The 15,298-nt window shown below is 37.5% G+C and overlaps 1 protein-coding gene across 1 annotated transcript; it reads left to right on the top strand.

The window, feature by feature from the left end:
• Positions 1 to 3,370: 3,370 nt before the first annotated feature.
• On the top strand, positions 3,371 to 4,096 carry LOC142179886 (uncharacterized). The gene is made up of 2 exons (XM_075250774.1): positions 3,371 to 3,940; positions 4,019 to 4,096. The coding sequence occupies exons 1-2, from the start codon at positions 3,371 to 3,373 to the stop codon at positions 4,094 to 4,096; spliced, it is 648 nt and encodes a 215-aa protein (XP_075106875.1).
• Positions 4,097 to 15,298: the final 11,202 nt, after the last annotated feature.

The following is a 15,298-nucleotide window of genomic DNA, read 5'->3' as shown; positions in this document are numbered from 1 at the left end:
ATGGCCTTTTAGGGTTAAAGTGTATCTGACTTGGCTTTTTCTTATTTTTTATAGGTTTCAATGACTGTTTAATAAAAAGCTTAATGTCATTTTATCTCTTGATGCCTTCTCTGCTAAAACTCCCTAAACCTATGTCTTGGACGCATAGTATGAACTTTGAGTTTTCCTTCTCATTTGGATTTGGGGACTGGGGAGAGGGGGTGGGATCAAAGGTAAATTACTAGTATTTGCATAGCTTAAAGACAGAACTTACAATAAGGATAATAATCAGAACATAATTTAAGGACATTATCATATTCCTCGGATTTGTTACATAAACCCATTGGTCGTAAGTTCGTAACGATATGCAGTGCCTCATTAATCATCAACTTTTTACTCAATCCGCCAATTTTTAAGGCCGACTCGGCATGGAATCATGTAACTTAATCTAACTCTGAGGCCTGAGCAAATATGATCTTTTATATAATACCCAAACAAAAAAAAATAAATGTAATTTACAAGAAAAATATGACTTCATGGTCATTTGCAAGGGATAATATCACTTTTAGCCCGCGCCAGAAACTATTTACATCTGAGAGCCGAAAAGTATATAAAATTTGTATAATTTTTGTATATAACATACATAATGTGTATATATACCAAAAAATATACAAATTTTATATATTTTTTCGGCTATTATTTTTACAGCGGTTATACAATGTCATTTTTCTCATTTACAATGTTAAAATTAAAAAATTATCTTTTTTAGATCTCTTGTATAACATTGTGCAGATGTAGTCTTTTGAGTTTACATAATGCGGATATTTTGGTCTCCCAACCAGAACCAAACTAATTTTGAATGTCACGTAAATTCTTAACATGTAACATTAAAGTTGGATAAATCTCCATGCACAAAGCAATTGTTATGACAAACTATATGAGTTTATTGTATGAAATCGAAGCTTACATTTAATTAGAGGCTATTTTCATAATTTAAATAATAACTTTCACCTTTGTTTCAAGATTTATCTTGTATTAAAGTTAGATAATATCTAAACCCATGGAGTGACATATTGGAAAAATCACAAAACACGCCAAAAAATATAGAGAATGAATAAGAGGAATTAATAGTTCCTAGGAATATATATAATATACCTATATTTGAGAAGGCTAAATGGCTTTTTAGCCACTTAAACTTATAGGGCTTTTAAAAGCCACTACATGAACTTTATACTTTCCCATTTGAATACTCTAACTCATTATTCCCTTAATTAATAAACATATATGATCATTGACCGTACGCGTGTGTATTACACATACACAGAGGTTTCAATCCAATCAGCAAATGACCAATGGATGTCTTACACGTCAAGGGCGTGAAAACCCTAACCCAACTAATCGGAGCCTCCCCTATTTTATTCCATAGACCAACCAAACACTCTCATTTTACCTCTCTCTAACTAAACCCTCCCCTGTTAAATCTAGGTTACTAATGGCCTGAACAATTAGTCACCCCCTCCAAAATCGATCATAATCACTCGCTCATTTTTTTGTTTTCGTGTATTATCTCTTAATCACGTTCTGATCGATCTTCATTTGGTCAGCGCTTTTGATTCCAGTGACGTTATAGTATCTGAAGGTTAGTTTGTCTCTTTTGATGTCATTTTCTCTTGTCATATGTTTTCTTATGAAATAATGTGTGATAGTCAAAGCTATACTTTATCTGCATGCACAAAGTATTTGTTAATTGAGATTTTAAATTAGGATTTTTGGGGAAAACAATTGTATCTTAACTTTACTTTAGGGATTTTGTCTCATTTGATGTCGTTTTCTCTTTTATCATCTAATTTCTTATGAAATAATGTGTGATAGTCAAAGCTATTTTTTGTTTGCATGCACAAATTATTTTGTTATTTGGGATTTCAAATTAGGGTTTTGGGGGAAAATAGTCAAATTTTAACTTTACTTTAGGGATTTTGTCTTTTTTAAAACTGATATGGCATATAGGGTTAAAAACAATTATGAATTTTTTGCATATCAAAATATTCTTGTCTCCCGATGTGATAAAGTTATGGCTTTTTAGGGTTAAAGTGTATCTGACTTGGCTTTTTCTTATTTTTTATAGGTTTCAATGGCTGTATATGTCAGATTACAATTTCATCATCTAGGTTGGTTAGTGGCCGACCCATTTATGAGGTATGTAAATGGACAAATTTGGACAGTTATTCTTCAAGCTGACATTGATGAATTGCACATAATTCATTTTAATGAGTGGAAAAAGAATATTGGGTACTTAACATTAGATAAATATGAATGTAAAATTAACAAAAAAAGAGAATTTCGATTTCTGAAATATGATGTTGATGTGTTAGCTTTGTGTAAAGACCTTAAGGATGGGAATTTTATTGATGTGTATCTATGTCACACAATTAATACACCATGTGTTGATTTGGACCTGGATAAAATGTTGGGTAGTGGTGGTATAAATATAGACCCCATTGATGTTCAACCATGTCGCTTTAATGAAATACCACATGGGCAAACACGTGATATTAATGTTAGGGTAACAAACTCACCTAACAATGATATAAATAGGGGTGATAACTCTCATGTGAAGGGTAAAGAGAGGGTTGCTGATATAGAAGAGGATATAGAAGAGTCTAGTGAGGATGGAGGTGAGTTCTACAACTTTAATTTAGCAACTGATTCTGAGGGTGATGAGGGAAGTTCTGAGAGTGAGGATGGTGATTATGAGGCTATTTCTGATGATGATAATGATACATATGAGCCATTATATGGTGCTGATGAGGATATTCTTGGAGAGACAAGTGATCTAGAATATGAAGTTGTTGCTGCTAGATAGGCTAAAGTGAACGAAAAGAGTAGTAAATTAAGATCTAGTGAAGTTAATACTGATGAGATACCTAGTGGGCCTGTAGGTATTGACCCTGGTTTTGAAGACATGTATAAGATAGGTGTTCCAAATATGCTGGGAAGTTGGGAGGGGATAAGTAATACCTGGACAGTTCAGATCCAAGTAGTGGGGATACAAATGATGAAGTAGTTGAAGAAGATGGGGTACATAACCCTCAACCAAGAAGATACAACAACAGTATATACTTTGATCCTGCTTGTAAGAAAATTTGTTTCCAGTTGGAAATAGTTTTTGAAAGTGTTAAACAGTTCAAAACTACTTTGCAAGATTATGTTGTACAAAAGAGAGTTCAAAATTAAGTTGAGGCCTAATGAGCAACATAGGGTTAGGGCAACATGTGTGAACTCAACAAGATGCAGATGGCATATTTTGGGAAGCTTGGAATGACACACATGGAATTTCATTGTCAGCAACTACTATCATGTTCATAAGTGTTTCAGAGCAACAAGAAACAAGATGGCTAATACAGCATGGGTAGCTAAACATTTCAAAGACAAGATTATCAAGCAACCTAACATAAAGATTAGGAAGTTGCAGGATTTGATTAGGATAAAGTATGGTGTGTATGTGGGAAAATCTATCTATGCCAGGGCTAAACATCAGGTCATGGGTAATTATCTGGGTGATTACAAGCTGGAGTTTGCTAGAGTATATGATTATGCTGACATGTTGAGGTCTACAAACCCTGGCAACACTGTTGTGTTAAAGACTTCAAAGGAAATAATACCTAGTAAAGAGGTATTTGTGGGGATCTATATTTGTCTACATGCTTGCAAAGTAGGTTGGTTGGTAGGATGTAGAAATGTTATTGGCTTTGATGGAGCTTTTCTGAAGGAGGTGTGTAGAGGTGAGCTACTATCATGTATTGGCAAATATGGTAACAACCAAGTTTACCTTGTTGCTTGGGCAGTGGTTGAAAATGAGACAAAGAACACACGGTCATGGTTTTTTCGGTGCCTTATGCATGATTTGCAGCTCATAGAATCCCAAGGTGAAGGGTTGACCATCATTTTTGATATGCAGAAGGTATATATTTCCTTTTATTCTTAATGCATAAATTTATATATGTTTCTGATATGCTAACTCTTTTTCTTTTTGCTTAAGAGACTTGTTCAATCTGTGGCTGAGTTGATGCCAAATGCTGATCACAGAATATGTGCAATACACATATGGAGCAACTAGAAACAAAAGTGGAAAGGTTAGGAAAGGAGGAAGAAGTTCTGGGCATGTGAAAGAGCTTCATTTGAAGCATATATCAAGGTTAAGATAGATGAGTTGGCAATATTGGGTGATATCACGACCCAAAATTCCCACCTTCGGAACCGTGATGACGCCTAACATTTCACTTGCTAGGCAAGCCAACGTTAGAATAATATTAGCCATTTTAAAATACTTTTTTTTTAAAAATTAATTAATAACAAAGAAACAAATTCGGAAATAAAGTCTAAAATAAAGTGAATAATCCATAATAATAGCGATGTCTCAATACCATCCTAGAACTGGTGTCACAAGTGCACGAGCTTCTAGAATAATACAAACAAGGGTCTAAATAAAATAAAGTTGTCTGAAAGAAAGCACACATCTAAAATAAAGTAGAAGGGGACTTTAGAGCTGCGAACGTCGTGCAGCTATACCTCAAGTCTCCACTGGTAGCTGAATCCGAGCAAATCTACAGTACGTCGTTGGGACCAACTCCGAAATCTGCACAAAATGTGCAGAGTGTAGTATGAGTACATCCGATCCCATGTACTCTATAAGTGTCGAGCCTAACGTCGACAAAATAATGACGAGGCTAAGACAGGTCACTTACATTAACCTATACGCAATAATAGTAATAGCAACAATAATAGAAATAAAACATGAAACTCATTTCAACCGTTGAAACCAACTCGGCAGTCATAACCAATTATTATTTCAATCAATTTTCGTTGCGGCGTGCAAACCGCTCCAATAATAAAATTCTTCAATAAATTTTCATTGCGGCATGCAATCCGCTCCAACAATATAAACTTAAAATAAAATTCGTTGCCGCGTGCAACCCGGTCCCCCAATATATATTCATTTTTATTTCCGTTGCAGCGTGCAACCCACTCCAGCAATATAAAATTAACAACTCTTGATTGTAATAAAAATACTCCAGTAAATACCACATTCAATAAGAAATTATTAGGCAACAAAGCATACAATGATTATAATTTATTCACGAAACAAGTAATGACAAGTAGCAATTAATTGTGGAAAATCAAGGAGAAAGTAGGCAATTTCATATTTAATATGATAAATGTCAAGTAGCAATTAAGACACATAAATTAAATAAGCATGTAACAATTATTGCATGAATTCAAGAATTAATAATTGATAAGGAATATGAGAGAAATAATTATTATAACAATTAATTAGTGTCTTAAAATAATTTATAATTTTTAAATAATTATGCAAACAATTAATTTGACAAGTATAGGCACTCGTCGCCTTGCCTATACACCGTTACATATGAAATTCACGTAGCAAATAATTCAAGGGTTCTATTCCCTCAAGTCAAGGTTAACCACGACACTTACCTCACTTTGCAACCAAATTCAAGATTACAATAAACCTTTGCCTTGCGAATTCATGTCCGAAATCTGCAAATCTAGTCATAAATAATTCAGTATACTCAATACAAATAGTAGGAATTAATTCCATATGAATTTACTAATTTTCCAAACTAAAATCTGAAATTCACCTCAAAAATCGATAGTGGGACCCACATCTCGAATCCCTAAAACTTTATGAAATACAAACACTCGTTTCGATACGAGTTCAACCATATAAAAATTATTAAATTCCGACATCGGATTGCCTTTCAAATCCTCAATTAAAGTATTTGAAGATTTTTATCATTTTCAACTCAATCTTTACCCATTTGAACTCAACAATCTTCCGACAAACTTTATTGGTACAAGCATGTATAACTAATACTCTCACACCAAGAATCATCTTACTAATTACCTATTTCTAATTGGATTTCGAAATTGAAGGATTAGAGAAAGAAATTCTTACCTCTTTGAAGCTCTATCAACCCTTTGATGCGATTTCAAGGTTTGATTCAAGGTAGAGTAGTGAAATTCGTAGTCCTTCCTTTCCTCTCTCTAGAATCTCTCTTCCCTCTCTCTAAAACACCAGAAAAATACCCAAAATATGAACCCCTAAACGAGTTAAATGAAATGGGGGTCGGGTTATAAAAACTCTCCATTTTCGGACCGGGCTACAGACTAGGCTAGGCACGCTCTATAGCGAGCTACAGACCAGGCTTCGCGAGCTCTGTAGCGAGCTAAATACCAGGCTTCGCGAGGGATATAGCACGGTCTAGCACGCTACAGACCTGGCTTCGCGAGGGATATAGCACGGTCTAGCGTGCTACAGACCTGGCTTCGCGAGGTTGAAATGATTCAACTCCTTAACGCAATGTTCAACCCAATAAGTCCGAAAATACAATACATTAGCCTACCTTGGCACCACGAAACCTTAAATTTGTTGGCCAAAGTTTACGGGGCACTACATTATCCCCTGCTTAGGATCATTCGTCCTCGAATGATAATTAGAGTCTGCTCCAAACACCTAACATAACACATCTCTTCTCTCACACATCTCAGACTCCCAAATTTGACTAACTCCCAAATTTTTCAGAAATTTCGCTAGAGTTTCCTTTGTAATTGGGCCTATCCACCTGCCAGAGAATCCCATAAACTAATCCTAACAACACATACATAATCCAATCAACGTAATACAACATGACAACAATACTAATAGTGGCACTATAAGCAATATATTACTAGAAAAAGAACGCCATTAACATCAACTATTCAGGTGATATGTAACTCATAGCACGTAAGCTCTTAACATCTTCATAGAACACAGAAATGAACGTTTAAATTAAAGATGACATTTTTGGGTAATCACATTCTCCATCTCTAAAACAAACATTCATCCTCGAACAGAATTAGAAAATTACATGAGTTGGTGAAGAGGTGTGGATATTTACTCTGCATGTCCGACTCGGACTCCCAGGTAGATGCTTCTACCGGCTGACCTCTCCATTGCACATGATTTGAAGGATAACTCTTAGACCTCAACTGTCGGACCTGCCAGGCTAGAATAGCTATCGGCTCCTCTTCATAAGTCAAATCTTTGTCCAATTAGACTAAGCTGAAATCTAATACATGGGATGGATCACCATGATATTTCCGGAGTATAGACACATGGAGCACCAGATGAACTACTGATAAACTAGATGGTAGCGCAAGCCTGTAGGCTACTTCACCCACCCTTTCAAGAATTTCAAAGGGTCCAATATACCTAGGGCTCAACTTGCCCTTCTTTCCGAATCTCATTACACCTTTCGTAGGTGAAACCCGGAGCAATACTCTTTCTCCAACCATGAATGCAATGTCACGAACTTTACGGTCGGCATAACTCTTTTGCCTAGACTGAGCTGTGCGAAGTCGATCCTGAATAATCTTGACCTTATCCAAGGCATCATGTACCAAATCTATACCCAACAACTGAGCCTCTCCCGGTTTAAACCAGCCAACTGGCAAACGACATTATCTCTAGTATAATGCTTCATATGGAGCTATCTGAGTGCTCGACTGGTAGCTGTTATTATAGGCAAACTCCTCAAGTGGCAAGAACTGATCCCAAGAAACTCCAAAGTCTATAACACAAGCGTGAATCATATCTTCCAATATCTAAATAGTGCGCTCTGACTGTCCGTCTGTCTGTGAATGAAATGCGGTACTCAACTCAACCTGCGTGCCTAACTCACGTTGTACGGCCCTCCATAAGTGCGAGGTGAACCGCGTACCGCGATCAGAAATGATAGACACGAGCACACCGTGAATGCGGACAATCTCGCGGATGTAAAATTTAGCTAACCGCTCTGAAGAATAGGTAACTGCTACTGGAATGAAATGTGCTGACTTGGTCAACCTGTCCATAATGACCCATCCTGCGTCGAATTTTCTCTGAGTCCGTGGGAGCCCAACAACAAAATCCATAGTGATACGCTCCCACTTCCACTCAGGAATTTCTAACTTATGAAGCAAACCAACAGGTCTCTGATGCTCGTACTTGACTTGCTGACAATTTAGACACCGGGCTACATATGCAACTATATCTTTATTCATTCTCCTCCGCCAATAATATTGTCATAAATCTTGATACATTTTGGCGGCACCTGGATGAATAGAATACCTGGAACTGTGTGCCTCTTCAAGAATTAATTCACGAATTCTATTAACATTAGGCACACAAATACGACCTTGTATTCGCAGAACTCCGTCTCCCCCCACAACCACTTGTTTGGCATCACTGTGCCACACAGTGTCCTTAAGGACAAGCAAATTAGGATCATCATACTACCGCTCTCTGATGCGCTGATATAAAGAAGACCGAGCGGTTGTGCAAGCTAGAACCCGACTGGGCTCTAAAACATCTAATCTCACGAGCTGATTAGCCAAAGTCTGAACATCTGTAGCTAACAGTATGTCACTAACCGAAATATACGCAAGACTTCCCATACTCACAACCTTTCTACTCAAAGCATCGGCCACCACATTGGCCTTTCCAGAGTGATACAAAATGGTGATATCATAGTCTTTCAACATCTCCAACCATCTTCTCAACCTCAAATTTAGATATTTTTGTCTGAATAGATATTGTAGACTACGGTGATCTGTGAATACTTCACATGACATGTCGTAGAGGTAGTGTCTCCAAATCTTTAGCACATGAACAATGGCTGCCAATTCTAAGTCATGAACAAGATAATTCTTCTCATGAACTTTCAACTGCCGTGACGCATAAGCAATCACTCTGCCATCTTGCATTAATATTGTACCCAGTCCAATACGAGATGCATCATAATACACTGTGTAAGATCCTGAACCTATAAGTAATACAAATACTAGGGATATAGTCAAAGTTGTCTTGAGTTTTTGAAAGCACTCCTCACACTCTTCAGTCCACATGAACGGAGCACCCTTCTGGGTCAATCTGGTCTTAATAGTTGTTCATAATCAATTACAGAATCGTCAACTTCATGTTAACAAAAAATCTCGTTTCAAACCTTCATAATACTGATTACGAGATGCGAGGCATGAAGACCTCATAATTATTTACCCGAATTAACGAGTCACATTTAACGCCACTTGGGCGGGCACCTACCTCGTAGGTTAAAACTCAATAATTACAACACGAATTTGGTATGTATGCACAGATAATTTCATACAAGAATTTTCAAATAAGCATAACAGGCATGGCTCCTTATTAGTACTATAGTACAAATTTAATTTCACAAGGGAGAACTTAAACACAAGATTTTCATCAGAAGGATATCATCCTCAGTTCTGAATCACAAGTAATATGCACATCGTGTCAATCGAAACCTTCCACTTTTCTCCTTTTAAATAATTCCTGTTAAACAAAATCACAACACATAATGAACCCCACACCAGTAGGGCATATAATTCAAAAATTATAATTAATTATCCGTAAATTACTTCAAAACTTACCAAAATGAGTAACAGAATGCCACATTTAGCCTCGCAGCTCTTATTAGTGACCAGCACAGAATGATAGGCGTAGTTATCTCCATAGAATATCCCAACAGGAGTAAACACATAAGTAGATTATAGAATTACGAAGATCACTCATAAGTGGAGCACAATAGGAGGACTCGTCTTGATACTCAGAACGGAATCAAGTGAAGAAAATTATTCCTTTATTTTAAATCGAGGTCGTACCTGTAATGACACCATCTAATGTAGCAATCTCAGCCATACTAGAAAAAAATAATATATCAACGGCTAGGCCTCCACCTCTAGGACGCCCCTTCCCACTTTTATCACGACCCAAACCGATGGTCCGCGACGGGCATCCGGTGCCTTACTCAACCGAGTACCAACATTTCATATCATTCTTATCGTACTGTCATTGGAAAATGGGCCAAACGGGCCGTCATAGGCTAACCAGAATAAACATAAGGGAATACTCAATATAAGATGACCTAATTTTACGTAAACAAGTATACATGTGACATAGGGCCTATAAGACCAAATTTTCACTGAACATAGGCCGATAAGGTCGTACAATATTTCACGTACACGATATATGTCTACAAGACTCTAAGGATACATAAATATTATAAAGGTCGGGTCAGAGCCCTGCCATACCAATCAACACATTTCCTAATCATACTGACCAATAGCAACTCCGGAGCAAATGGAGCGCACCACCATCTTCCGTTGAGCTGATAGCCTACTTGGAGGACTCTCGACCTGTCTATCAGAACATGCGGGCATGAAACGCAGCGTCCCCAGGCAAAAGGGACGTCAGTACAAATAATGTACCGAGTATATAAGGAATAAAAAACAGTAAATAAAAGACATAGAGAAATATGGAGTAAAAGACTAAACATGTAAGTCTTAATAGCTCTGTGAATCATTTCATATTAATAATGTCATGCATGTGCATATAAATGTCATACCATGCATAGGTATATGCGTTCATAACATCATCAAGCCTCTGAGAGCATCCCATAATATCATCTCGGCCACTATGGGTAAATCATCAACGTATACCAACTGATCAGGTGGTGGTAAGTATATAACTCCATAACGTTCTTCCATACCCCATATACATAAAATATACACGTATATAAATCCATCTGGTCATGGGTCAATGTACATGTATAAATGCATGAAATGCATAAGAAGTGCGTTAATAAGATTTCTCGGAATGTCATAAGATAAATATGCCTTTCGGATAACTTTATCAACTACATGTTTCTCTGAGACCCATGAACAAAATATATAATAATGCATTTTGTGAGACCCATGAACAAATGATAGAATAATATGACACATGGGGAATCAAGAACATAAGCATCTCTAGTATTTCTATGAATAGAATCATTTATGGAAATTGTGCATTTGCTCGTTTTGTTTATGTCGTATAGATCATGCCAAAAGAAATAAGGGATAACCTTAACATACCTGAACCGATTCTCTTGACAATCCCTCTAACGCGCTTTAACGAAACACGTAACATCTAGATCGGAGTAGGAAAAAATCTGTATTCTTGAGAAAGATTGTACCGTACTCCCTTATAATTGTAAAATCTCACGTTGCTCTGAATTGTTGAAGATCTGATCTCGCTTATGTGACTTACGTTTATAACACACAAACATTTACATCTGAATTCTTATCACATGCATATAAGAATGAGTTTCTGACATACGATTCTTCATAATGAATATGTGACTCTCTTTATTAAAGGGATATGACTTAGGTTCTTTAAGAATGAATATATGTCTCTTCTTTATTAAATGGATATGACTCATGTCCTTTAAGTTTTGCCACATAATATAATGACTAAGAGTCACAATTCTTGGGATGGCTTGCTGCCACGTGGGGGAGGGTCTAATATTACACAAAGATATTTAATTAATCTCCCACTAAAAGTCATTAATTACCCAATTATCCACATAATTTAAGAATTACATCAACTTACTTAAAATAATACTCACTTTTAATACACTTTATACACCTTACTATCATGTCCATATGATATCTTGTATGGTACTAGTCCATAAATACCCGGTATTATGGCTCGGACCATATTGTTTTCTCAAAATATCAAACTTCGACGAAAACTCATTTTCTTCGATTTGCTTATCCTCTCACCTTCACGAATTTACTTATCACTTGGTTGAAATAGCATAATACTTATAATTCCAAAAAACATCTCATTCCCAAGCTTACGTCGATTTATTTATTGCGTACTTTCACGTACGAAAATATGGGGTGTAACATCATTCCCCCCTTTAGAACATTCGTCCTCGAATGTTGACTGATGCACTTATCATTCATAACCCACGGCTCTTGCGAATACTTTAGTACTTCTCTTTCCATCTAGGCAATTGTTCTGTGAATGAATCCCAAACGCCAGTGCATTCCCCCATTTAGGCCTCTTTCTCACACCATGACTCGTGGTCGGAATCATTCCAATCTTGTAACTGTTGCTACCTTCTGTCATGCAGCCTGTACGACTTTTTTCTTGTATGTGCACCTATGCGACTCTTCTCTCCTTTTTCCTCCAGTTTTTAGCCAATCTCTAGGCCTCACTTTGTAAGCATATACAGAGCTTGATAAGATGTCTCTCTGGGCATCTATTGGTATACTGAAGTTCTTTGCTCGATACTTTGTTGAACTTACGAATATTGTTATATCTTATTTCATAGACCCGGTTATCCATTCGTATGACTTTACTGCATCTAGGTAGGTCATATTATACCATAACTCTTACTTCGATATATCGCTTCTGAGGTGTGCTACCGAAATCCAGGTTACTTTCGTTGCTCATCCCATATGTATAAATCTAAGTCCTTTAATGCTTCCTCATTACTGTTCGTCTTAAGAATGACGGCCTAATCTCATCTCATACTTTATGACTTTTGTCCATCCATTGTTGATTCACCTCAATATTGATCTACAATATACCACTGATAACTTAAAACTTCTTACGTAATACTTTGCCATTAGGGCTTGCGTTGCATCAAGGAATATTTGAAGTGATTTTTCGGATCCACTTAGCGGTGATATTGTACTTCAATAACAGTATTTTATAGCATCCCATGTGATTCACTTACGCGGGAATTTTAATCCTATAGAATTCATCAAATCATTACTCAATCGAAGGACCAAATGTCATCCTTTATTTATCGCAATTACACCTTCATTCTACTACCAAGGCAATATTCCATCTCTCCTAAATGCTATTAGTCTTAGACTCCTTTGAGTTCGTTCAGGCTATGTTGAGTTTTCTATGACTTAGAGAAACCATTAGATCTCTTGTTTTCATGGGCTGAATCCCGAGGACTTATCAATTTCTCGTCACCTTCCCACTCGCCCTTTCTTGTCCTTACTCATGTCTTCCTAAAACCTTGTCGCTTTACCATACTTTAGCTTGCGACATATACATATCTATTTATACTACTTGCAACCTTTCTTCAGCTTGCTTGCATCATAGATTTCCTTATGTCATCCTGGAACATCAAGCGAGACACCATATCGTCTCTAACTCTTCTTTACTTTCTTGACTAGATCTCATTCCCGAGCTTACGTCAATTTATTTATGGCATACTTTTACGTACGAAAATATGGGGTGTAACATAACTGGTCGTGTGGGTGGTATAGTAACTGCAATGATGAACGTAGCCTGAGTGCTTTGATGAAATATGTCTCTCCCAAGTCTCGGACAATTTTCTCATGATGTGCCTAGTATCTCCGCATTCATAACAACCCATTTGCGGGTTTGGCTGCTCATACTGAGTCTGTGCCAGATAACTGGAATAACCATTGGAAGAAACTCATGTCGGTGGTGCATTAAAAGAACTTACTGGAGCACCCCGAATAATTCGATGTATGGGCTGGGCTGGCCGACTACCCGAGCCCCAGCCATAATGATTTATACTTGCAGAGTAGAATCCACTGAATCCTTCAGAATCTCGAGACCTATTGCTCTCCTTAGTTTCATTTTTCCTCACCCCGAACATGTTCTAATATCTTGGAAATTTCTACCACTAGCGAAAATGAAGTCTCAGCCTTAGCTCCCAAGTCGTACAACATTTAGTCCTTTAATGAGTCTGTGGACTCGCTCTCTGGCTGTAGGAACCAAAGCAGAAGTATGACGGGTTAACTTATTGAACCTGATGGCATATTCTAACACCGTCATGTTGACCTAAGGCAACCGTTCAAACCCTATGCGCCATGCATTACGGAGAGTCCGGGAAACAAACTCTTTCAAAAGCATTTTTGAGAACTGAGCCAAGTGGACGGTGTTGCATTGGCTGGTCTACCCCCTTCATAGGCTTGCCACGAACACCGGTAGAGAATTATCTCTCCCAAGGCCAATTTTTTCTTTTGTTATGCTGACTCAACACTGCTGAGCTGACCCATTTCTTAACATACACTTTGATTCTTCTTTGGGGTAACCTTTATCCCTATATACATAACGATAACAAAAGTAGAGCTCCATACAAACAATCTTGGCACAGACCACATAGTCCAAAATCTCGTCAACTACTGTACTTCCTCCGAAGTACCCCAAAAATTCGCAACCGTGACGTCCACGCTGAGTAGACCTCCTATAAATTTAAAGTTGTTTCTCTAACTCCTTTGGTACTGAAGTATAAGATTATTAAGGAGGCGGACATACCGCAAGTCCCAACCTTATCCTTTATAAAATCTCAGGCCTTAAACATGTGTAAAATTTAGGGAACCTTTCGGTACCACATATATATATATATATTTTAGGCCAAAACTGATATAACACATGACCCCGCAATCCATCCATTGATAGTGGACTCCCCCACTCGGCGCGAAGTCATAGGTCACAACGTCCGATGATCCACAATATTAACCTTCACAGCTCGTATAATTAAACCAGATGCCAAGGTCCGTTACCCCCTCCCCCCACATGATTCACATGGTGATCTCTCAATACATCTGTATCTTCAATCGGAACCACACATTGAGGCAATGTTTGAGCATCTCTGGCTCCCTCATAGTCCATCCGCGACATCACAAACCGTTGACACACAACTAATACCGAGTGCACAATGTCATATCTGAGTGGATACAAAGTAATATGAGATATATGTTTCAAGCTAAATCAATGTCGCACGATAAGGAATGAAAGAAGTGGAATTATTCCTAAACTCTATAGCCTCTGGAAGATAAGTACAAACGTCTCCGTACCGATCCTTCAAACTCTACTAAGCTTGCTCGTGACTCGTGAGACCTAAGTAACTTAGTGCTCCGATACCAACTTGTCACGACCCGAAATTCCCACCTTCGGGACCGTGATGGCGCCTAACATTTCACTTGCTTGGCAAACCAACGTTAGAATAATATTAGCCATTTGAAAACATTTTTTTTAAAAAAAATTAATTAATAACAAAGAAACAAATGCAGAAATAAAGTCTAAAATAAAGTGAATAATCCATAATAATAGCGATGTCTGAATACCATCCCAAAACTGGTGTCACAAGTGCATGAGCTTCTAGAATAATACAAACAAGGGTCTGAATAAAATAAAGCTTTCTGAAAGAAAGCACACAACTAAAATAAAGTAGAAGGGGACTTCAGAGCTGCGAACGCCATGCAACTATACCTCAAGTCTCCACTGGTAGCTGAACCCGAGCAAATCTACAGTACGCCGTTGGGACCAACTTCAAAATCTGCACAAGAAGTGCAGAGTGTAGTATAACCGACCCCATGTACTCTGTAAGTGCCGACCCTAACCTCGACGAAGTAGTGACGAGGCTAAGGCAGGTCACTT

This window comes from Nicotiana tabacum, chromosome 4, assembly GCF_000715075.1.
Source record: "Nicotiana tabacum cultivar K326 chromosome 4, ASM71507v2, whole genome shotgun sequence".
NCBI classification, from domain to species: Eukaryota; Viridiplantae; Streptophyta; class Magnoliopsida; order Solanales; family Solanaceae; genus Nicotiana; species Nicotiana tabacum.
Note: the sequence above shows the minus strand (reverse complement) of the source record. Positions and strands in the feature narration are given on the sequence as shown.

Excerpts from the sequence above, each read along its gene's own strand:
- LOC142179886 (XM_075250774.1), top strand. The coding sequence starts at position 3,371 with ATGGCTAATACAGCATGGGTAGCTAAACATTTCAAAGACAAGATTATC. Across the intron at positions 3,941-4,018 it reads TCATTTTTGATATGCAGAAG|AGACTTGTTCAATCTGTGGC; the intron begins GTATATATTTCC and ends TTTTTGCTTAAG.